We start from the raw sequence: 25,310 nt of genomic DNA on the forward strand, positions 1-25,310 counted from the left end.
TACATCCATCCATCTCTCTCTCTTGGTTTTGTAAACCCTCTCAATTTAATAGCTAGTCTATAACGACATAAATGACATATGCATTCCCAGTAAAATATAGATATCTCAAGGTAAATCAGCAAAGAGAGGCATTCTAAAATATACTTTAACAGAATGCAAATCAGGGCAGCTGGATACATCAGTCTTTCTCACCTGAGAGCAGCATGTAGCCTTCTGAAAAAGAGGAGGCAGGAATGCGAGGCTTGCATGTCTTTACTGCTTCAGCTATCGCCCTGCATTACAAAACAGCAAAACACAAAACAGCAGCTCAGGGCTATATCAGTATGGATTATGTTCAACTGGAACATGTTAAGAAGAGACCAGTACATATTTGCTTATTACAGTCCCCTCTCACTTCTCCTCTAAGGAGCTCACAGGAGCATACTAGATAGATAGATGATAGATAGATAGATAATGCAACTCTTAGTAAAAACAGAAATTAACATACTAACCTTTGAACACCACCCAAGAAATACTGGAGAGTGCCCAAAATTGCCTGTATAATTAATTTTTGTGACAAGAAGGCATGGCTTGCAATACCTAACATGCAGAAGTTAACTGTTCCAGATAAAATGATTATGTAAGCTGGCTCTTAATCAGGCAGAAGTTATTAACAGTGAAAAGCTATGTGCCCTGCACCAATACCCATTCTCTTCAGTTTTCCACCATATTTTAATTTTATTGACATCCTATGAGCATCCAGGCATATACAGTAATACAAAATGCTTGTGGTCACTTATGACCTCAAGTACTGCCTCAAGTACTACCTCCCATTCCCTCATGAAGCCTTAAAATTCAGCTCCATCACTTTTTATTACAAGAGAAAGATGGCTAAACTCTTGCCATCAGGGAAGAAATAGAGAGGTTTTCCAATTAACTTTATAAGGAGATTGCTGAAAAACATTTTACCAAAGTAGCTATAGCTGAACAAATATTTAATTTAATTAACTTAATTAGCAGTGGTTTCATGCATCATTCAATCAACATTTTCTGCAACTGGCGCACAAGTCCTTTAAATCCCGAAGGGGAAAGAAAAAGATTGCTTAGCCTGAAGGACAATGAATGTAAATTTCCCCAAAATGGTTGTCACCACACATCTGCAGTCTAAAACTCCTGGTTCTGGAATATATCTGGAGGCTGTTCCTCCTCTTAGAATATGAATCACGAATGTGTGACCCTCCAGATGTTGTGGGGCTCCAACTCCTATCAGCCCCAGCCAGCATAACCAATGGTCAGCATTGTTGAGAGTCCCTCATACGTTGATGGATTTCCCCAGTCCACCCATCAGGTGGACTGCATGAAGAAACCTCAGTGCCTTGTGAACCTCTACACAAATTCTAGATTAGCCTAGATCAGGGTAGACACTTTGTACAACATTGACCAGAAACAAAAGACATGGGCCAGTCCATCAGAAGATTGCTCTGCAAGAGGCCCCATGAAGGAACTTGCTGAGATACATAGAAGTGCTGTCACCAACACACTTGGCGAATAGCCTTCCAAGGACATGCCTGCTAGCTGTGACTAGTCTCTCCAAGCCACCTTTTTATCAGGGCAACCACAAGGTATGCAGTGACCACTATTGACGAAGTGCTCAGCCAGGGATATCCCAAGGCTGATTTGCACATAATAAACACACCATTGTGGTGGTTGCTATGTGAGGAAAGCAGAATCAGCTCTCCTTCATTTTCCAGCAAACCTGGAATGTGTCTAGGAGCCCTAAACTGTGCAGCAATCCACTACCCCACCCTCCAAACAGCTTCTTTGGTTGTCTGCATAGATGGCTGAAGCTGATGTTAATATATCAAGTTACCAGATATGCGCTGGAGTGGTTCCACAGCAGCCACCAACTATGTTCACCAGACCATCTAAGGCAAAATCCTGCAGATAAGGGAAAACAGTATTTAGATATAATTGAACTAGAGGAGCTGGTGGGGATGAATTAACAGCAATATAAAAGTAGAATGTCACATACTACTGGTATGAGCCCAATTAGTGCAGTAGGACCTTCAAATGATTCCTGCTAGCTAACAAGAATATAGCTGGAGCTGCCCACACAACCACATTTGGAAAGAATTTTCTCATCTTCAAACAGTTACATTCACACACCCCCCCCCCGAAGTGTGTGTTTGAAATATAGATCTATATGATTTCTGGGAAGCCTGCCTCAAGTTCTGCTTGCTTAAGAGCTCTACTTCCTTCCTAGTCACCAATGTAGCACATCAGGAATGGAGATGAATTACTATGCTGGCAACGCCACTCTCAGCCTGACTGAAGGCTTAAGCGCTATCCTGAACCAAGTCACTCTTTGCATAGGTACCTCCTTGTCTTTTATACAGTCCATATCCTTCAGCACAATCAAAGCAAAGCCCCACAATGCTAGTATAAAGCAGCTGTCTGGGTCATGTGAGGCTCCTATAAACCATTTCCATCTGTCCTTCTTGTGAGTCCACATGTCTACCAACATGTCTTCCATAATCTGAGATCAACAGGGACAAACTTGGGATCCTGAACCAGTAGCCCCATTCCTATAAAATTTATTTACCTATGAGTAAGCCCCATTGAACACTATATGACTTACTTCTGAGTAGACAAATACAGGGTTTGATTTACATGCAAATATTTTTCCCCTCTACAGTTGGAATAAATACACACACAATAAATATTATCCCCTACCTTTAGGTGCTTGGCAGTCACTTCAGGTGTTTCATCATAACCACCAAAGGTGTTAGGAAGACCTGAAGAAATATAAGAAAGTGCTTGAACCTCACGTGATCTATACCTAACTTTTCACGTGATCTATAGGTAACTATAGGGGAGTTTTGTTTCCATTTATTATTTCAGCTGGATAATACAAATTTATAATTTGCTCGATAACACACATCCATATGCATCTGGCACATCCATATACATAAATCTTAGGAAGTTTTTCTTCTGAGAGGTTTGGTAAAAGGTCTTAACTTCTAAAGCTTTGATCTGCTTAGAAAGAAAAAAACATCACTGCAGCTGTAGTTTTCAATGGGATTAATGAGTATGTGCTACATTGCTAATAAATAAAAAACTCATTAGTCTTTTCTTAATTAGATTTTCCCAGGCAACAACCTGCCTTAGCTTTAAAATATTAGCTTTTGAAGGTTATTTATTATTTCCAGGTTTTCCCTCCCTTTCTTTCTAAAAACAAATGTCCTTTTTTACAAAAACATCAGCAAATGCATTAGCAGAATGGAGAAGCAGTTGTTTCAGTGTTTAAATGGTAGGCACCAATTTAAGTGTCATCCAAAGATTCATTCACATCTTTTTCCACAGAAAATGTTTGCTTACCACAGAAAATAATAGTAAGTAACAAATTATACATCAAAATTAGTGCTTCAAATTTCAAGCATACAGACTTCAGTGGAAGACATCACAATACCAAGGAAGCATTACAAGACCGGGCTCAAAATGTTCATTCCTATCAACTCAACCCTTCAAGGGTGCTTCCACATGTTCAAACCATAATAACTGTCTTGAATTTGGCAGGGTTTTCTCATGCAGTTTCATTTGCATAACAATTAAGTTGACCGCAGATAACATAATTATGAAGTAAGCTGTTGCAGCTGTGCTAGAAATGCACATCATGTTGATTTACAAGATTTATTACTTAATGATAAGCAAAAACAGAAAATTCCCACAAATCTGTCCATACCTGCATTGGGATAGCAAATAATGTAGGCTGTTGTACACTTCCCAATAGTTTCAATGAAGGGCCTCATTTCCACTGCCCCCAAGGCACAGTTTAGTCCGATGCTAGAAAGACCAATATAGATTATAGGTATGTATGTAGATATATTATTTGTTTTGATTGAGACACAAAAAAAACCCCCACTGAAAATACTAGTTTGTTAGCTTGTTACAAACTGCTGTTAAAAAAAGATAACCATTCAGACACCCACAAAGTCCCAGGTTCTGATCTGAGGTCACATGATCCACCACCTTGCTGAAGCTAAGCAGGTCTGTCTGGTCAGTAGCTGGAGGAGACCACTTGAAACCACCACATATATGAGGTCGAAGTCACAAAAGCCTGCTATCAAATCGCCTACCTGGTTATTTTCCTGCTTTTGATAATATTTTTAAACCAGGGAAGAACTTGAGTGTACATCTGCCTAATATGCCTAGGGATAGTGTTAAGATTGTGTAATTGAATTATTCACCTTTGATTCTTTTGAGGCTGATTTATTTTATTTTTTACACAGAAAGAGCCTCAGCAGCCTCTCACCAGGTTATTAAGTGTAAACATCTGCATCAGAAATATGAACAAAGTCAGGTCTTAAGCTCAAATTCTAAGCATAGGTTCTCTCCTCAGATCTCAAATACAGTTGAATAAAAATATTTTTCCTGTGGTCATTTGTTTCATCCTATCAAACTAAGGAACCCAACAATTAAGTACCAACAGCAGAACTAGAAAAATTCTTAGGCCCCCATATGAACTATATGTTTAAAGTAGTATTGTATCACTTTAAACAGTCCTTGCTTCCCCTAAATAATCCTGATAATTGTAGTTTATTATAGTTGCTGAGAGTTCTTATTAGACCGCTATTCCCCTCACAGAGCTACAGTTTCAGAGTGGTTTAACAATCAATTCCTCTTGCCAGGAAACTCTGAAAAGATTAATGATGAAAACAAGCAGCTCGTAAGTCTGACAAATTGTGCATCTAGCCCATGAGTGGCAATACGTTTGGTTGTTTGTTTACTGAAATGTTTATAAACTGTTATTCATTAAAAAAAAATCAAAGCTGTTTACTATTATACATAAGACAGTACAAGGAAGTCCATATATAAAAAAAGTTAAAATCAGGAATCAGCTAACTATTATGGAAAGGTGTATTCTTAATTGCCTTCATAAGCTTAATGGAATAGAAGAGTTTTCAGCTTAAAGCGGAAGGGTTACTGGAGACCACAAACAGAGAAATTATTGAATGCTTGCTAGCCAAGATTCTGGAGTTCAAATTCTGGAGTTCAGATAGGCAATATGTAAACTCTTTCACTAACAAGCATCTTTTCTGTTCTGAAAGCCAACAACAGCAGCAAAATCCTTCCTGGGGCCACTGTGGAAGGAACCAACAGTAAATAAGAATCCTGAGGTGTGTGTGCCAAATGAATAGCTCACTGCAGTGTTAGCATACTCATTCCTCTTTCCCAGTAAGGCATTATGATGTCTCTGAGCACCAGAGACCACCCTGCTGTTTTTTCTCTGAAGCTAGGCACATTTGATCCTGGACCTGGCTAGTACCTACACTGTTAAGGAACCCCTGGCCTACTGCAGAGCTGCTTCTTCTGGAAGCTCTGCAGTAGCTTCTCTGCAATAGGTGGAAGCTACTTCAGCCCACACTGTCTAAGATAAGAGGATGTATGTGGTTATCAGCTTAGCAAGATCACTAACAACATTTCTGACCTCTTTGGCTTGACTCACAAGCAAACAGCTGACATATTTTCAGCTAATCAAATAGTTTAAAAAGTGGTTTTATGCAATTACTTGTAAAATAGGTTTTCACACAGCTGTGCGCGTGCACGCACACACACACACACACACATTTATAACATTGATTAGAAAGGCTGTCCAAAAAAAGAGAAAAATGAACAAGAAAGGGAGGCCATTTAAAACAAAAAAAAAACAACCCCTGAATTTAACTTATAGACCCATTACTCAACAAATGCTGGAGCACAGATAAGGAGAGCTAATGCTGTCATCCTTATCAAACCACAGATAAATACAATTTCACTCTATGCTGCTAAGTCATGGTTGATTTATAAGCTTCCGCCTTCTTTCTCTTTGGCTCAGGCTCCTTTTTCACCTTAAGCTGCTGAATTTCTCTCTGCGTCATTTCACCACCATCTGTCTCTGTCTGTCTCTACAAGCCTCATCTGGTGATCTCCCTGAAGCTCCAGGGTGGCAAGAGGAAGGTAAGGAGGAAGGCAGGCCCCAAAATGACTCAAGAATGCTTATATTCTCACTGTGCATCGTGTACCTAGTCCTTTTCTGTAATTCGCACTGGAAGTTCTAAAAGGTTGCACTTAAAAAACAACAACAAATCAGTGCATTTGAGCACTGGCGGAAGGAATGAACAAACATTTTGCCCCCAAGAGACATACACGGGGCAGTAGGTGGGCAGTTGGAAGCCCCATGACAGCAGATGTGGTCAGAGAGGGTCACATACTCACACGATTTACAAATGGAGAACGACACATGGGAGTGACCTGCCTACACGTTCATCCTCCACAACCATCTCACACTTCCACCTAGCCCGGCAAACAGCTATTTGGCAGGCTGGATGCAGCATGATTTATATGGGGAGAAAGAAGAGTAGGGATGACCCTCCCTGCATGCCGTCCTCCACATCACAATGCAATGACAGGCTAAAAAAACCCAGTAGGTGGAGAGATTTGGCAGAGGAGAGGGAAAGGCTGGCTTTACAATCCAAAATGGGATGCATTGAAGGTTGCTGAGGGCCAAGGACTGTCAATATGCAATGACAGCGAGAAGTGCACAACTGATTGGCAAGGGCAGGAAATAGGTTGATGCTCTGCCTCCTGCCCATCAAGATGCACACCAGGAGAGAGCTGTGATTGACTTAGGTCTACGTGTCCCTAAGAAGGCCGTCTATACACTTTGAAAATCAGTGCTTTGAAAAGCAGAACAGATGGATACCTTAGACTGGGGTCCAAACATTGTCCGCACAATCCTACCGCAAATCCCATTCATCTGAATCGATTTTAGAAAAACTGGCACAGAGCCTATCAATACTGCATAGCTTTATTGTAAGTAAATTTACTTCTCTCACCAAAGTGGTTCACAGTGAGATATACTGATGACGAAAGCTTCCCCAGTCTGGCCAGAGAGAGTGCGGCCGCTTTTATCGACAATGGTTCCCGATACCTAAACACCACAAGGGAAGCAGAGAGAGAGAGAGACACAAAAAAACCTTGTATGAAGACGGCTGCAACAGCAGATCTGAAATGAACAATGCCTGATTAAAAATTAACAAGAGGCAATCAGAATGATGAAGGTTCTGTGCAACAACCTCTGTAAACAATGTTTTAGCTGCCACAAAGATTGATCTGTAAATGAATAGCTCCCTTCTCCATTTGAAGACAAAGGAAGAGAGGAAGGAAGAAACTTTTATCTGAATTTGCACTTGGGATGTTAGGAAATTGTACAGAGAACACAAATATGCTAAAAAAATTAACCAGATTTTTGAGATTCTGCTCAATCAGCTTCCCACCCCTCCTTTAAGAGGAATACTCACCTATTCTATAACAAGCCAAAGAAAGGGAGAAAAAAAACCTCCTCCTCCTCCCCCATAACCCTATAATTTGGCATTTGAGGCATTCATTTTCACATTCTTTTGAACACCACAGGTCCTCAACCCTTCCCTTATTTAATACTATGCTTCCAACGTTGCCTATAACTAGAATCCGATGGTTCCAATGTTCTCATTATGGAACAAACTCCAAAACCACAAAAGATTTCCATGGAAACAATAATGCATTACACAACTGATGCTAGCAGCAACATAACTGCAAAATACTAGTCTTTTTAATTACACAATGGCCGCATCTGCACGTCACAATAACCCAGGATTGCTGACTTATTATGGTTTATTGGGTACAAGCAGCATGCTGGTGCACACTCTGCCTGATCATTCCTACTTCGCTCCTCTCCTGGCACAAGTAGGGGGAATAAACTAGGAAGACACAATTAAGCTGGGTTTCCCATGACTACTGAACTGAGAATGGTTTTTCTCCAACAAGCCAAGATTCGTAAGCCAACAATAAGCAATAGTTTATGGCATGCTAGTGATCCTGGCTTATTAGGCAGAAACAAACCACGATTCTGGGTTCAGATTGTGACTTCCTAGTTTGTTTCAACCATCCAAGCCAGAATTATTGTGCACTGTGCCCCTGCATGCTGTTAAAACATAGTAAGCGGCAAACTAGGATCATGACATATGAATGCAGTCAATAAACCTGTAGTTCAATCAATTTTAACTCCTCCATGTTGCAGCCTTAAGATGCTGTAAGTGTGACAGACAAAATATAAGGTATCTTTTACTGAACCAGGTTGATGCATTTCCTAACACCCTGATCTAATGGAAGCTCTCATGAGTGCTTCTAATGAATAAGAACCGCAGTACAGGAGAACTTTTGGCATCTGAGATACTGAGAGACATTAGGGTGAACCAGTATGTTAGATATATATTATTTGAACCACATAAGCAGTGGTAGCTGAACCACATAATAAGTGGAAGCTAACCCAATGGTCTATCTCAGCGTGGATCTCAAGGGATAGCTGTCCAAAGTGATAAGGTGTTCATGTGACAAGAGAAGCACAATGGTTGTTTCCCACCTTGCTGTCACAGTGGGCAGAAGGCTTCCCACAGGGCTCTATGACAAACTTCTTCTCCCCTGCCAGCTGCTCCCAGGTGTGCCCTTCTCAGCATGCTGCAATCTGCAGGGTCCATGCAAGAGCACATTTTACAGCTAGTATCTTACTGTCCGCCCTTGTCCCAGGCATGCAGGCTTCTCCCAGCAGGAGCAGACAGTTGTGCATGGGGGCCATATGTAAAAGCTGGCAAAAAAATGCTGTTGGTTAAAGACACAGGAGGCCTTCAGCTGCTACTGAAGTATGCCCAGGAGAATCTCAACACACTCGGAAGAGCAAACGTGACAGCAGATGGCACGGAAAGACAGAGTCCAGTGAGAGTCACTCTGTGAACACAGAGTGCAGAATTGCACACTAGAAGTTTGCACATTTACATATATATTTACACAGCAGAACCAGAGGGGCTCCTGGCAGTATATTTTAACTAACATATTTTAAACTCAAAGAACAGCCAAATAGGGAAAGGTAGTATAGCTTCTGAAACTACAGCTTTTCCACTATTGCTGCTGTACTGTGGAAGGCCCTTCTCTCTGCAATATATGAAGAAGCAACCATTAGTTGCTTCAGACATCTGTCAATGACCTCCTTTTTGGCCTCAGCTTTCTCTAGCAGGCAAGATGGGACCCTGCTTTTATATGTTCACAGTCCCTGAATTCCTATTTTTGTTTTTATAATACTGTTTTAATGGCTCCATGTTGCATTTTTATTTTAATTACATTGTTGTTGCTTATTTTGTATACCGCTGAAGAGACGTTTTAAATATTAAACGGTTTCTAAATGCCAACGCATATTTATTTATAATTTTCATAAGAGGATGCTGATGCTCTAAAATACATGTCGGGAACTTTAATGAAAGGAACCTCGAAGTGCAAGGTAACATACAAGACCGTATAGTTTGTAAAACAAAGTGTTCATTTCTTAGTTGGTTGAGCATTAACTCATGAGTTGTGACAAAAAAAATTCCTTCCAGTAGCACCTTAAAGACCAACTAAGTTAGTTCTTGGTATGAGCTTTCGTGTGCATGCACACTTCTTCAGATACACGAGTTGTGGTTACTCTTTCAGTTCTTATACTTACAAACAATGGTCTGGGGTCATACTCTTCCTCAAACAACTTCTGGAGCGCAAAGAGAGCTGCCTGTGCAATGAAAACGTCACAAAAATTAAGGGTGGTGATTTGCCTTCTTTCCACTTTGGAGTTTTCAAACATTTTGCACATCTTGCGGTTTTGTTGTAGGGAGGGAAGGATTAGACCAGAACCAACAGCTTTTTCTTTAAAGGAGACCAGTGACCCCCTAAATAAAAACAAGACCAACAACAAAGGAGCCACAATATAGTCTCTCATGTGGCTCTGTGACTGCAGGAAAAGTTGCCCAACAGCAATTTCACAGTGACATGAATCTATGGCAGGTGTGGGAAACCTTTTTCAGCCTGAGGTCCACACTGCCTCTAACCTTCCAGTCAGTTCATGCCAGTGGTGGGTGAGGCCCGTTCAAAAGGTGGGTGGGAACACCCCACTCTTTCTCATCCACACCCACACAGATATATATTCATACAAACACACGAACATATATGTCCATTCCTGCACAAAGCACATACATAAAACAGCCATGTGTGTGTATGTGTGTGTGTGTGTACTGCCTCTAGAATCAGAGGAAGTATGCTGGTTGCTGGGGATCCCAATGAAGAAAATGCTACCACGCTGCTGTCCTTGTTGTGAGTTCCCTAAAAGTATCAGGTTGGCCACTGAGAGAACCAAATGCTGGAACACAGAGGCCTTTAGACTGATCCAGCAGCATTCTTCTTATCTCCAGCCTCTAACAGGAACACTCAGGGCTTCAGCAAGCCTGGAGGAGCCATGTAGTCCTGTTTAGGCTTCACCAAGGGGAAGGAAAGGACACTTCTCTCATTCTACATCCACCCAAAACACTGCCCCTCTGTGCTATGTATTGCTAAAGGGCTCGGATTTGGAGCACTGTTTTTTAATTATCAAGAGAAAGGTCTCCATAAAGTGGGGGAAAGGGCTCGTTTTTCTCCTTTCCTCTTTCCTGAAGCTTCCCCATCCAGTGCAAGGAAGAGGAGCTTCTTAACCTCATCTCATACATGGCATCCCCTTCCAGGAAATTTTAACCGTCCCATCCAGAATACTACAAGGTATTAAGGACTCCAGCAGAACAGAACAGCGCCCCCCCCCCATCCTTCCTTGTTTAATGCACTTGTACAAAGAGAATCAATATTATCATTTTAAATAAAATGAGTTTTATCTGCTTTTGACTTGTGTCATCTAACTTTGTGATCAATTAAATTATAGTTCACATGGGGTGGGGTGGGGTTTGTTTGTTTTTTTAAAAATGGCACTTTCAAGAGTATGCTTTGAATTCTCACCTTGGCATTGGCTGTATCAAATATGGTTTCAACTAACATGATATCTGCTCCACCATCAAGAAGTCCTTTGGCTTGTTCGGTGTACGCTTCCACGAGCTCATCAAAAGCTGCAACACAATAATAACAGATTCCCTTTTATGCTAGAAGTGACAATGAAACACCTATTCTGACTACAAATGTGGTTCTCATATCCTCCGCAACTGGTGGACATGCAAGAAGGTAACTTTGCACTGCAATTCCTTATCATTTGGCGCAATGTACAGCAGAATGAGATTAGTTATTCGGCTCTCAAATAATTCTAATTAGCTTCCTCAAAGATATTGTGGACACCTCTAACATGGAATTAGAAATAGATTTATGAACCACAACAAAAACATGAACTGGCATCAAAATTGGACGTCTCTGGACTCAGCAAAAACATGTTAATAGGTCAGCCTATATTATAAAAGTGGTGTTGGCGTTAAACTGATAGAAACAGAAAAAGCAAAATAAATAATATTTGCCCTCAGTCTTTGGAATAACAATCTAAATACTTACTGACATTTCTGTAATCTGGCTTTTCCACTGAAGGGGAGACAGAAAGGGTCTTGTTTGTGGGACCCATTGCACCAGCAACATATCTTTTCCTTCCTTTACAAAGAAGAGACATAATATTTGAGAAACAGGCTTTGGATGATGGGGCAAAGAGATACACCAGTGTTTCATCACGTGCTATCCAGTCCAATTGATAAAAGTACGGCACTGCACTTGAGAACAATTATGGGAGGGGAAAAACCTGCCTGCCATGCCGATGGTGAGTGGCACAATCCTGCAGCAAGGAACTTCAAAGGATCCAGTGGGGGAGAGTTCCAAAGTACCAATATAGAAAATACATTTTAAAAATAATAATACAAAAACTATTTAGCATTGTAGTGATATTACAGTTTGGGTGAGCAGGTGTTGTATTTTGGCATAGTTCAGCTGCTCAAGGAATACAACTGTTTGCAGTCCAGCTCCAATGTGAGGAAGGAAAGTTATCATTTTGGCAGGAATTAAAACAGCATCCAGCATATGGATGACAACTGGGAAGAAGTCTCAGAGAAACGAAAGAGCCTAAAGGAAAGGTTAGTGGGGAATATAGCTTGAATTAGGCTAATGAGAGAAGCGGGAAGGAAAAAGGAGGTAGAGAGGCTGTCAAGAGACAGGGTAGCTAAAGGAAGTGGGACACAGCAGAAAGTTATCTGAAATGCACAGAACTGAGGAAACAACAGGTGGTGAACAGGCAGAGTTGGGGGGGGAGGAGCCAAAATGAATATAGGGCTGGACAAAACTATACATAGGGACAAAGGGACTTGTGGGGTATTGGCAGTAAGGACAAGTAGATAGGCAGATGAGACAAGGCTAGCCCCTTCACTCTACTCTTTTCAGCACCTGCTAAAAGCATTATTATTTAGATAAGCCTATCCAGATATGTAGAATGTGGACATGTGTTTCAATCTGTTTTTAGCCTATTGTTGATTTTAATTATTTTTGTGGCTTCTATTGTCACAACAAACCTCAAGGCGCAACCAGGGCAGAAAGCCCAAATTTCACATATTGACAAACTTAGCAATCAGCATTTGGCTGAAGGCTTCTACAAGAAGAACCGAGATTCTAATTAGAAAGACTAGTTAGATACTCCAAGATCAAAATGTGCAGTAGATTCTGGAGATGTTTTTTTTTAATAGTCTCATAGGTAAGCTAGACTGAAGAGATCTCTCTTTAACTATTACTGGTCTCTTCTAGTCTTGATTTTGAGAAAACAACACCTTCTCTTTAAAGCTATTAAGAGTCTACATCTCCTCCTTGAAACCAGATAGTGGGTTTTTGCTGGAATTTAAGAAAACCATGTTTTCCAGTCAGCACTTAAGTTGCCTATTGCTGGAATCTGCAAGAAACTAAAGCCAGTTTACTTGACCTTCAGGTAATTTTGTATAAATAAGAAACCCAAGTATGCAAGCTGCAATGTTTTGGGAATAGCACTGACTGACACTAACATCTGGAATCTAAGCAGAATTTGGAACCCACAAGAGCCCCTAATGAATAGCGCCTATTTTATTATGCATTATTATGTTTCACTGAAGGACACCTCCAGCAATTACATCCTCCAGCCTAATGTGAAACAGTGATCCTAGGCTAATGTGTGGTGTGAACTAATTGAAAGCCAGTAGGTTAGAAATGGGGGACGCAGGTGGCGCTGTGGGTTAAAGCCTCAGCGCCTAGGACTTGCCGATCGAAAGGTCGGCGGTTCGAATCCCTGCGGCGGGGTGCGCTCCCGCTGCTCGGTCCCAGCGCCTGCCAACCTAGCAGTTCGAAAGCACCTCCGGGTGCAAGTAGATAAATAGGGACCGCTTACCAGCGGGAAGGTAAACGGCGTTTCCGTGTGCGGCTCTGGCTCTGGCCAGAGCAGCGATGTCACGCTGGCCACGTGACCCGGAAGTGTCTCCGGACAGCGCTGGCCCCTGGCCTCTTAAGTGAGATGGGCGCACAACCCCAGAGTCTGTCAAGACTGGCCCGTAAGGGCAGGGGTACCTTTACCTTTACCTTTTTTAGGTTAGAAATATTGGAATGTTATTTACCTGTCTCAGCAGTGGCATCATCGGCTGCTTTTCGGGCTACCTGTGCTGATATTTTGTTTAACCGATAAGCCTGGGCAGCACAGGGGTAAGAGAAAGTGGAGGAGACATCAAAACAAACAAGCATTCAGAAAAAGACATTATATTCGAATTTTAACTAACTCTATTTTGAACTACATTTTAGAGTGTTCATTTGCAATGCATTTTATAGCCAATTCACAAGTCATGGTATAAAAAACCAACAACACCCACCACCGCATGTTTCCAAAGAGCTGGCCTAAACTATCAACTTGGCTCAAAAGTCTCCACCTTGCTAGAAATGTTAGCTGGCAAGGGCTAACACTATGACAAGAATTTTTTTGCAGCTCTCGTCAACACACTCTACTGAAATGTGAAAGAGGATGAACTCTAGAAGACACAAAAGCCTAATCTCACCCCTCCCCACCAAATTCAACCAAGGCAATGCTGTACCAATGGGTTACTGAGAGTGCCCAGTTAGTATGTGACCCTCCAGTCAGGATCAACACACATCCAGCCTGGAGTCAAGAATCCCCCCGTTGGTCATTAGTAAGAAAGTACGCTCATCTTCCTTTTTTGTGCACTAGCAGATCTTTCTTCCAGTGTTCATTCTGATCTTGTTAGTCTTGTCTTTCTAAGACAGCAACAGAGAACTTCAGCCTGTGGGTCAACACAGACCCCTCCAAGATCATCAGAGGCCCTCTTCTGATTGCCCTTTTTGACACAAGCTTTAAGGGTAGCAACGAGGGAGACGTTTTTTTCAGTGGTGCACCCTCCACATTTGGGGAATACTCTCCCCAAGGAAATTTGCCTAGTTGCCTACATCAACACATTTTTGGTACCAAAGACTTTCCTCTTCTGCCATGCATCTAATGATTAACATTTCTGTGGGAGCTTTAGCTTGCTCACTTTTTGATGATCACAATCATGTGCATGTGGTTGGGAAGAGGTGAATGTTTCCATCTGTTGCTTTTAGAATTAAGCCTGTGGTTATTTTAGTGCCCAGTAAAGTGTAAAGTACTCTTTGTACTGTAAGTTGCCTCAGGATTTTTTTGTAGTAGGCTTCCAACAAATGATTGTTTAGTGTTACGTGCAGAAGCCTTAAGCTGTGGGCTCTCATTTTCCTTTCTTCTGATATTGCCACATGGGGTAGATTGAAAACTGAAGTAAAAGCTTCCAATTAACCATGGTTTATTGTTGCATCTGAACATAGAACTGCAGTTAATCTTATGTTTAGGGAAACAAACCAGAATGAGCAACCAGTTTTGAGTTGGATAGTTTCCCTAAACCATAGTTAAGGTATAAGGTTGTTTATTTAAAAAACAACAACACAGACATCATAGGTAAACACAGTTAGCTGGAAATTCTCACTTTTGTTTTCAATCTCCTACTAATATTGGAGGGCAGTGGGGAGCTCAGATGTCCTTGTCCATTTGTATAAAGCTATGCCATAGTTTAGTTTATGTCTGAATGTGATCAGCGTCACAAATTTACTTACCTCAAGAACCCAGGAAAGGATTTCAAATGTCACAAGACAGCATAAATCAGTCATGACTGTCCACATTTATTAATTTATTTTAAAATGTGTATTTAGAGCCCGGTTGAAACCAAGCCACAGGATACTAAAAGTGTCACGGTCTTGCTATAAAGCAAGCGTTCCCCATTAGAGAACAATTATTCAAAAAGTACTCTTTTGAGAAATTAATGTCCCTCAAACCCACATTGATAAGTCTAAATAAGCCCCTCATGCCACATTGCACCAATGATGGGGGAACTCCTTTATCCCCTTTAACAGAATAAAAAGAACCGAAGCGAGGGACTCTTGTTTCACTGATCCTTTAGGATCCTTTGATGAGTAGCCACACAGTGCATGGGCATGTTTGATTTTGATCCAGAATGTATGCTAAAGCAAGAATGCATTACAAGAGATCACCCAGCCTTGTAATTAGGCACTGGCTTGGCTGCCTAGTATAACTGCTTCCAGGGGATCAGGCATGCCCCCTTAACACTACTGCATGCAAACTCTTCTTCTCTCCATAGAAACAAGGGACTGCAGCTGCTGACCTTGAGCTGCAAACATACAATGGAGTACTGTGGCTGATAATCCTTGCACGTTCTCTCTCCTACTCATTCAATCTTTATTTGCTAGGCTGGGCCTGGGATAATCTTTCATCAGAAAGAAGCAAATCAAAACTACGTTACCTATAACATCTCAAAAAAATGTTGTTATTTATATATAGTGCCATGATTGTACATGGCACAGTGCAGAATAAAATAATCAAAAGGGGCAGGCATGTGCCCCATCTAAATTTCAACAGGGGGTGGCGAGACAGCCACGTGAAGGAGAAGAGTAAATGTGAACAAGCTAGAAAACCCAACCTTGATTAACAAGAAATTCAAAATTCTTACCAGATGTTCAAGGCCATAGTCAGCTTGTGCTATTCTAGTGCTGCTGAAAGTGTTTGTCTCAATGATATCAGCCCCAGACATCAAGTATTCCTGCAAGAAAAAGAGAATGATTAGGGGGTTTCTTTGGGAGTGGGGGGGGGGAGAACAAGTTGTTTTTCAAATGCAAGTTAAGCCTCTTTAGAAATGTCAAACAAGGAATTTAAGCTCTTCTACAGTCCTTCACAGTAGAAGCCCATCTGCTCTCTGTATTTAAAGTAGTGCCATACCGCTTTAAACAGTCCTGACATCCTCCAAAGAATCCTGGGAACTATAGTTTGTTAAGGGTGCTGAGGGTTGTTTGGAGACTCCTATTCTCTTCACAGAGCTAAAATTCCTAGAGTGGTTTAACAAACAATCCCTTTTCCACACAGAACTCTAGGAACTGTAGTTCTGTAAGGGGAACAGGTTTGCCTACCACTCTCAGTAAGTAACCAGGTGTAAAACAGGGCTTTCTCTCATCACTTTTAATTCTGCAATTAATCTTAAGAGATTAGAGGGAAAGCTTAAAAAGTCCTACCATCTGCAAAGTCAGCTAGTGCCTTTTCATTATTTGAACAGCAGGAGATGAAAATCTACCATATATTATGTAATTAAATTATAACTGAAAGTGGCAATAGCAGTAATTCCTCTTGGGTACTCATGCTGTTCCCCAAAATGAAGACACTTCAGTTCCTTAAAGAAATGTGCATACTTCTTTCTAGACTTGGAAGTACTGATGTGACTGTTTAGAATATCAATATAATGATGTGGTACGGTTTAAACCCTTGAGATTTTTCTCAGTGAAAAATAAAAATAAATGAGGACAAGGGTAATTAAAGCCAATTATATTTTAATCAAAATGCTAGAAGAGAAATTCCCAGCTTAGATTTTCAAGGAAACTTATTGATAAGTGACAAGGTTTCTCTAGATGCAAACATACTTTTCAAAAACTAAGGTTGAACTTGCATGATTATTTATGACAGGAAATGACACAAAGAGGGTTGGGAGACAGATTGACCTCCCTTCTCTGATAATAACTTTTTTCATTTCTTTTTTGCAAATGCATCCCATGCACTTCAATATTTAAAGAGATGCTTACCCTACTGCAGACGAAACCTTGCCTGTCAACTGGGACCCAGTAACATATATAGATTTGCAAGTGGGCCTTGAATGTGCTGCTTGTCCTTTCCCACCCCTGAGATGGCTGGATTGTCCAGCTGAGACCACTCACAGAGGCTTCAGCACACATTTCACATGCAGTGAGAGGGTGCAGAGAACACTACTGTGCAGGGGCAGCACTACATCAAGGCAACACAAGCAGTTACCTGGGAAGCCTAACTTTGGCAGGGTGCCATCATCACCTGCACCAACACGTGACAGGAAGCTTCTCTGTCATAGCTTCGAGGTCTCTCTTGCGGATATTCCCTCTGCATTTGCATTGGTTTCTCCTCTGCTGGACTGAATAGTAGCAGCAGACCCCATTCAGTTTCAGCATTTGTCAACAATAGTAGAAGCAGCAAATGAGAGGTAGGGCATGGAGATATTTTTCAATTTTTTCAGTAAGTAATGGTATCAGAAGGGATGGGGAGGAGGAAACCCCCCTCACACATTTGATGGGAGTTTGATGTTGCAGAACTTAAGTTTCCTTCTCCCCCCCCCTTTATTTATTTTTTTTTAAACACAAACACCAAGTTGCACTGTAACATATAACACATTTATCCAACACATATTCCCCCATGTCCTTATCCCAAGTGAATGGAGTGCAGCTGGAGGATAGATAGCAGTTAACAGACTGAGGCTGAATCCTGACAAGTACTGTTTTGGGGGGGCAGGGGCCAGGGCAGGTATGGGGGTCTCTCTGGTCCAGAATGGGGTAACTGTGCCCCAGGAGGACTAGGTGTGCAGCCTGGGAGTCATTTTGGACTCACAGCTGTCCATGGAGGCACAGGTCAATTCTGTGTCTAGCGCATCTTCTACCAGCTCCATCTGGTACACAGGCTGAGACCCTACCTGCCTGTGCACTGTCTTGCCAGAGTGGTACATGCTCTAGTTATCTCTTGCTTGGACTACTGCAATGCACTCTACATGGGGCTACCTTTGAAGGTGACCCAGAAACTACAACTAATCCAGAAGCAGCAGCTAGACTGGTGGTCAGGAGTGGCTGTTGGGATCATATAACTTGGGTCCTAGAGGATCTTCATTGGCTCTCAGTATACATTTCCGAGCACAATTCAAAGTGTTGGTGCTGAGCTTAAAAGCCCTAAACAGCCTTGGCTCAGTATACCTGAAGGAGTGTCTCCACCCCCATTGCTCAGCCTCCATCACTGAGGTCCTCCTCCAAAGGTCTTCTGAGGTTCCCTCACTGCGAGAAGTGAGGTTACAGGGAACCAGGCAGAGGGCCTTCTTGGTAGTGGCACCCTCCCTGTGGAACACCCCCCCCCCCCTTCAGATGTCAATGAAATAAACAACTATCTGACTTTTAGAAAACATCTGAAGGCCGCCCTGTTTAGGGAAGTTTTTAATATTTTATGTTTTATCATGTTTTTACTATTCTGCTGTGAGCTGCCCAAAGTGGCTGGGGAAACCCATCAGGTGGGTAGTGTATAAATAATAACATTAGTAGTAGTAGTAGAAGAAGAAGAAGAAGTAGTAGTAAACTTAACAGGGAAAAGAAATTAACTCTATTCTCAGAGGTTCCATACATTGTTTCCCTATGTTCTCAGCTATTAAGCAGCTCAAATCCCTAGTTTTCAACCTTTTCAGCTTTCCCAAATTCACCTCCCACAACATACATTTTCCCTGCCTTTCAACCTGCCACTGTGTTGCAGATCTTTCAATCACCTGTTTTTTCTTATAATGAGCCAAATCCTCTTTTCTCTTCTCATGTCTGCTTAGCTTCCCCCCTCTACCTAGCGATGCTTCTAAACTGGAGGCTCCTAGCAGTATCCAATCAAGGCTCTTCCATGGCAAACTGCATGTGAAATTGAAATTGAGTGGAGAAGGAGGTACTGCACTTTGTCTGCATGTAAACCTCTCAATATTCCACCCACACAAATGGGCTGACATAAGTGTGTAGGTGGGGGAAATTCAATTCACTCAAGCACACCATTTCCAAAGCACTTACTCTATCACCTTTTAAAATGTACACTCAAATATTTTGTGTATTTACTGCTATTGAACCATTACGTAAGTAGCTTTTTTAAGAGTTGGAAGTATTTTATTGCTAATTATAGAGCAGGGGGAATAAGAAAACTGTGCTAAAATGGAAGACAGCATATGTTTCATTTTAATAATCTAAAAACATTACAGGGAACCAGGCAGTGGGTCTTCTCGGTAGTGGCGCCCACCCTGTGGAACGCCCTCCCAGCAGATGTCAAAGAAATAAACAACTATCTTACTTTTAAAAGACATCTGAAGGCAGCCCTGTTTAGGAAAGTGTTTAATGTTTGATGTTTTATCATGTTTTTAATATACCGTTGGGAGCTGTCCAGAGTGGCTGGGGGAACCCAGTCAGATGGGCTGAGTATAAAATTATTATTATTATTATTATTATTATTATTATTAAGACATAAGAAGATCCTGCTGGATCAGGCCAATGGCACATGAAGTCCAGGATCCAGCCAGGCAACTGTGGGAAGTCCGCAAACAGTCTGCAATAAAATTCTTTGTTTTATTTTATTAAAGTATCAAATACTTTAAGAAATTTCTTTTGAAGGTAAAAAGATTAAGAGAATTTTTAAAAATCAATTAAAAATAAAATAGATACAATGATAGAATGATACCAAGAGACCAGTCAATACTGAAAGTGATTCAAGGTATAGATGCATGATAAAAGAGTTATATGCCAAACCACATCTCATTAAAAAAAGAGACAGACAGACAGACAGAAGGGTACTGCTAAGATGGTTACCACCTGCAGAAGTTGCACTACCCTATCATTCTTTCCACTGGAAACTTCCAGGCTGAACTACTGCAATGCATTCTACATGGGGCTGCTCTTGAGAAACTCCAGTTGCTGCAAAATGCAGTAGCTCAACTGCTTGCCAGGGCAGGGTATTGCAAATATGCAGCCCCACTGCTGAAAAAATTGCACCAGCTGCCAATTAGCTACTGGACTTAGCTCAAGGTGCTGGTTTGCAGGTGAGGGCGTCCTCCTGCTGATGCCATCTTTATAGCAGGTATGTTACACACAATATAGGAATCAGGCTTTTAATGCTGTGGCACCTACACTTTGGAATGCTCTCCCCTAGAATATTACACAGGTGCCATCTCTGTTGTTGTTTTGGTGCCTAGTGTGAAGACCTTACTCTTCCAACACGCATTCCTAGTCTACCTTTGTACTGTACATGTTTTAAATTGTTTTCCCACTTGTTCTTTGCCACCCAGGGCTCCTTCAGGAGGAGGGGCAGGATAGAGATTTATTCAGTAAATAAAAAGCAACAAAACAATTCTGTAAAGAATATTCAGTGAAATCAGAGTCCATTCAAACTGATAAAAGTTTTTCAGTCCAATGTTGTGGGGTCTTATTGGTTGTTACAATTCTCAAGTTTTTACTAAAGAAAGAGAAAGTATGCAACATACTCAGCAATTACTTCTACATACATTATAATTCACACAAGTTTTTCAGCAAAAGGAACCATGATAATTATTGTCATCTAAGTTATCTGCATATGCCTTTGCAAATAATCATAAAACAAACCATACTGACCTTGTGAATTTTGTAGATTATGTCAGGCTGAGTTATGCTCAACAGATCATTGTTTCCCTTTAGCGGTTTCATATGATCCTTAAATTCTTCACCTTGAAATTGCTCTTCTGTTAAGTTATGTTGCTGGATCATGGTCCCCATGCCTCCATCCAAAACCATAATGCGTTCCCGCAGAACCATTTCAATTTCATCTTTCAGGCTTTTCTTCGTGGCTGTGTTAGGAACAGGGTCAAGTGAGAAATGCATATTCAAAGCCAGGGTGGATAAAAATCAATGATTAAAAAAATATATCATTTTTTAAAATTTAAATTGGATTTTTAAAATCAGGATTTAAGTTTTTCATGTGTGCTAAAACCGAGTCTAAGATTTTTTTAAAAAAACAATTGTTTAACCACATCAGTTGACAAACATGGATACATATGATATAATGTTATTGTTTTAGTTAAATAAATTGTTTAAATTGTTATTAAGGAAATGATTGTTTTCCTCCTTCCAATAAAGTACAGCAGAAAAATTATCCAAATATAAACAGTTAACTTATTAAACTTCACAACAATTTCATAATTATCTGTCTATGTATTTCTAATAGTATAACCAAATCAGTAATTTTTGATATAACTGTAAAAACTACTCTAAAAATTAATTATTCCAAAAATGAAACCTTATTTTTGTAAAATTATCTGGTTGTAAATATTAAGGTTATACCTGCAAGAATGAGTCTTTCTGTAAATAACTGATGAAATCAAGTCTTCCTGACTAGTGATTTAAATCAATTTGATTTAAATCAAATCCACCCTGTTCAAAGCAATCAGCAAATATGATACCCACTCCTTTAAAGAATTGTACAGTGGAACCTCGGGTTGCGGAAGTAATCCGTAATGGAGGCATGTCCACAACCCACAGCGTTTGCATCCTGAAGCACAGCGTCTGCACAGGAGCCGGCACGATTTGGTGCACATGCACGAGCAGCGAAACCCAGAAGTAAACCATTACGGTACTTCCGGGTTTCCACAGTCCACAACCCGAAAACACGTAACCTGAAGTGTCCATAACATGAGGTATGACTGTATACTATAGAGCTAGATGTAGAACCAGCTCCTAACTCAGCAGCAATGCTTCTCCCTATGTTCTTGCAAGCCTGTAGATTTTAGGGCTTGTTTGCTTGAGGACTAACAGTGCAGCTCTACCATGCTGTGATATATCCAATGTCAGTCATACTCAGAGTGGACTTTTTGAAGTCATTTTCAATTTCTTTCAATGGGTCTACTTTGAGTATAATCCTCTTTATCACCCATGGAGTGGAAAGAAAGCCTAAGTTTCTAATTACAGTAGTAGGTAGGCATTTTTGCACATGCTCTGTCACACTGTCAAGACATTCAGGAGAGATTACCAACAATTGTGAGCTGTTACGGACACGACTAAACAACTAAACAACAACAACAACACACAGCACACAGGCCATGCCTACCCACATGATTTTTAAGCTACACGAGTCCTTCTAAAAAATAAATCAGCTTCCTATTGAGCAAATGGCATTAAGAGGTTAGGTCACCACACAAGAACAATCACTGATAGCCCTATCCCAACAATGTTCACTCTAAAGTCCCACCAAGTCCCACAGGTAATTTCAGTGAGATAAAACAATGAGATAAAACAGAAGCTTAGAAAACCACACTGTATCCAAACTGGAATACACAGTTTTACCCTGCACCTAGAAAAGATGCTTGGCACATTGTGTCCCATGTTAATTTAAGAGAAGGACAACACAACTATACAGGGATTTCTTCAGCTCCCATTAAGAAAGCATCACCATAAGACAGAGGTAAAATATGGCACAGAACCTATCACCAGCATTGCACACATTCAAAACAATGCAAAACATGGGGGGAAATGTGATTTTCACTGAACTAACCTTATTGAGTCTTATAACATACAGGGTTTTGAGTCATTTGGGCCCCTTCAAGAGGCAAATTTTAAAGAGAATGAACTTTTACCTATACAAGGAATAAAACATTAAATGCAAAAACCCTACTCACTTTCTTGAACTTATTGAGGGTTACTTCTAAATAAACATGCACACTACAGATTTTTGGACAACCTTCAGTAACATTGTGGACTATTAAGAAACCCTGGGATTCATTTTAATTCCCAAATGTGTATCTCTATGATTACACCTGAGGGGCAAGTTCTATGAACACTTGCAAGCCTGCTTTGTTTTACTCTTTAAGGATTATATAGATTTAGTGGTATATATGAAGCATGGACCAAAACATTTACATAGCTATGTCCTAAAAGATGTTACGTCTGCTGGTCCTGCTTTTTTATATTTCTTCCATGCCTCCCAAAGGTCCTTTAAAATACTGCAAGATAAAGTTCTCTTTCGAAACCCAACACGTCAATCCAAGACACCAGCAAATAAGAACCACGTTTCATTTAAAGAAAACAAAAGCAAGTCGGGACCACAGTACACGTGGTTCCCAATAACTTGTGTTGATGTATTTTTTCCTGCTGCCAAACACACAGACATATTCAGAAGGCAAGTTACTGAGCCTCTTAATAATGTCTCACAGGGTACTAATGAATACAGAAGATCCATTTATTGCCTACTATCCATTGTCCAGTTCAACACAGCCAAAGGTTTTTCAATCCACATGCTTTATTGCATCATGTTCTGTCCACCACGACAACTACTAAAGGGAAGAAAGTTATACAAAACGCACACTAATAAGTCTAAGTAGGGGAAAGAATTAGGAGTGGAAGGCAACTAACTTTACCCTCAGAGCAGACCTACTGAAATGAAGGGACAGAACTTTGTCGCGCTCCTTAATTTCAACAGGTCTGCTATGAGGCAAAGTTAGCTGGAAAGAGTTAACCCCCCCAACTTCTTGTCCTGCACCCAGAAACCGCATGAAGAATCACCCGTTACTTTCCCCCCACGTTCTCTGCAAAAAATATCCCCTCTCCCGACACACCGTTAAAGCCTGCTTTACTCTCTTCCCTTAGGTGCCAAATAAAACTTTGCTGCACCAGCTGCAGCGGGACACGCGCGCGCTCCAATACCCCAGACCCAGCGGGAAGAACGCGAGGCCAGGACCCAAGCTGCGCACCGCGTGACCTGGCGGCTCCCGGCAAACAAACACGCACCGTCCGACTGCTGGCCGCCGGACTGATGAGGCGGCTCGTGGATGGCGGGCGACATCCCGCTCCGCGCTCGCCTTCCGATACCGCAAATGGGAGAAGAGCCCCAATTCGCTGGCTGGGGAGGCCGTATGCAGGGCAGGGCGGAGAAGGCGCCTGCGCGTCATCCGGGTATTGTACCGGGCTTCCCTTCTTCGTGAGCGCCTGTTTTCGCCGCCTCAGCTGTGAGGAGAGGCGGAGCTGAGCGGGTGGACGGCGTCTATGTGTTCGGTTTCTCTGTCTATTAAAGGCGCCCTCTTTCCCCCCACAGCTATTGGTTTTTATTCTTCTCTCCCTTCCCCGAAACCACGTACAGTACACAGATTTAATAAATGAATCAGTGCCGGATTTACATGTAAGCTAAACAAGCTATAGCTTAGGGCCCCACTCTCATGGGGCCCCCCAAAAAAATGTAAAGGAAAAAGCACTGGATGTACATTTCCAAAATATAAGAGAAAAAAATAAATAAATAACCTACATACAGCAACAGTGTTTTGTGTTGTGTAGGCTCCTATGATGTAAGTAATGGGCCCCGCCTGCTAGCCTGCTCCCTAAAATATCCCTGGTTTGCTCATTTCTATATACAGTGGTACCTTGGTTCTCAAACTTAATACGTTCAGAAGTCTGTTCCATATAGCATATATTCAACACAAAAACAGCGACAATTTGTTGACAAAGGACAGCTGGACATATCAAGGGCCCCATTACCTTCAGTAGCTTAGGGCCTCATTAAACCTAAATCCGGCCCTGGTTCAAGGACAGGTTCCCAAAAGAGGCACCGTGGCCTCGATCTGAATTAGGCAGGAAGGCAACTAGACCTCTTTTGCAAAGGATGCAGAAATGTCGAAAGGGCTCCGTGTCCTAGTTCGGCCTCCAGCACTCGCTCCACACACACCCTGCTCCAAAAGAGTGTGCCATGTAGTGGTTAGAGCGTTGGGACCAGGACCTGGGCTAGCAGCGTTCAAATCCTAGCTGGCCGTGAAGCTCCCTGGGTGACCCTGAGCCAATTGCTGCCTCTCAGCCTAAGCTACCCCACTGGGTTGTTGTGGGGTTTAAATGAGGAGGACCACCTTGAGCTTCTTGGAGGAAAGGTGAGGCACAAAATAAATAAAATGAAATGTAGCATCTTGCTTACGAAAGCTCATGCCCCCCAAATTTAATATGTCATAGGGTTGTATTTTTACACTACTGATGAGTGCATTTTAAAATGTAGAGCCTATACTTAGGTATACAACTCTTGCTGGGCTGAGAATTGCTGTGGTCGTTTTCCATCCCATCTACTTAGCATTTTTTTCCTCTTTTGCTTTAGTGCTCTGAATGCTGGATACTTTTTATTCCAGGAATTAGTTTGTAGAACTGTCCTTGCCAGTTTCCTAATACTGGATTGATTGATTGATTGATTGATTGACTGACTGACTGACTGACTGACAGATCAGACTGCTGGAAGCAAAGGTGGATCTAGGGGAGCACAACTGTTGGGTCGCACCAGGTGCAGAGCTTTTGGGGCGCTGCAACAAGTGCCACAACTATGAAGTCCAGTGGAAGGC

The 25,310-nt window shown here is 41.5% G+C and overlaps 1 protein-coding gene across 4 annotated transcripts in view; it reads right to left on the reverse strand.

Moving 5' to 3' along the window:
- Nucleotides 1-24,123, reverse strand: part of MTR (5-methyltetrahydrofolate-homocysteine methyltransferase) — a 64,171-nt gene extending 40,048 nt beyond the window's left edge. The window contains exons 1-12 of one of the 4 annotated variants that reach the window (XM_079969466.1): nucleotides 23,731-24,118; nucleotides 20,587-20,798; nucleotides 15,861-15,950; nucleotides 13,437-13,506; nucleotides 11,377-11,469; nucleotides 10,840-10,946; nucleotides 9,533-9,592; nucleotides 6,855-6,949; nucleotides 3,722-3,822; nucleotides 2,713-2,774; nucleotides 1,850-1,917; nucleotides 193-272 (exon numbers count right to left, since the gene is read on the reverse strand). In XM_079969466.1, coding sequence (XP_079825592.1) covers nucleotides 193-272; nucleotides 1,850-1,917; nucleotides 2,713-2,774; nucleotides 3,722-3,822; nucleotides 6,855-6,949; nucleotides 9,533-9,592; nucleotides 10,840-10,946; nucleotides 11,377-11,469; nucleotides 13,437-13,506; nucleotides 15,861-15,950; nucleotides 20,587-20,798; nucleotides 23,731-23,785 — 1,093 coding nt within the window. In that variant the 5' untranslated portion in view covers nucleotides 23,786-24,118. Of the gene's footprint in view, nucleotides 1-192; nucleotides 273-1,849; nucleotides 1,918-2,712; nucleotides 2,775-3,721; nucleotides 3,823-6,234; nucleotides 6,337-6,854; nucleotides 6,950-9,532; nucleotides 9,593-10,839; nucleotides 10,947-11,376; nucleotides 11,470-13,436; nucleotides 13,507-15,860; nucleotides 15,951-20,586; nucleotides 20,799-22,498; nucleotides 22,521-23,730 lie in introns of those variants that run through there. The other 3 variants (XM_079969467.1, XM_079969469.1, XM_079969468.1) reach the window with 3 other exon arrangements.
- Between the last annotated feature and the right edge of the window lie 1,187 nt (nucleotides 24,124-25,310).

The sequence above is a fragment of the Podarcis cretensis genome (assembly GCF_951804945.1).
Source record: "Podarcis cretensis genome assembly, chromosome: 3".
Classification (NCBI taxonomy): Eukaryota; Metazoa; Chordata; class Lepidosauria; order Squamata; family Lacertidae; genus Podarcis; species Podarcis cretensis.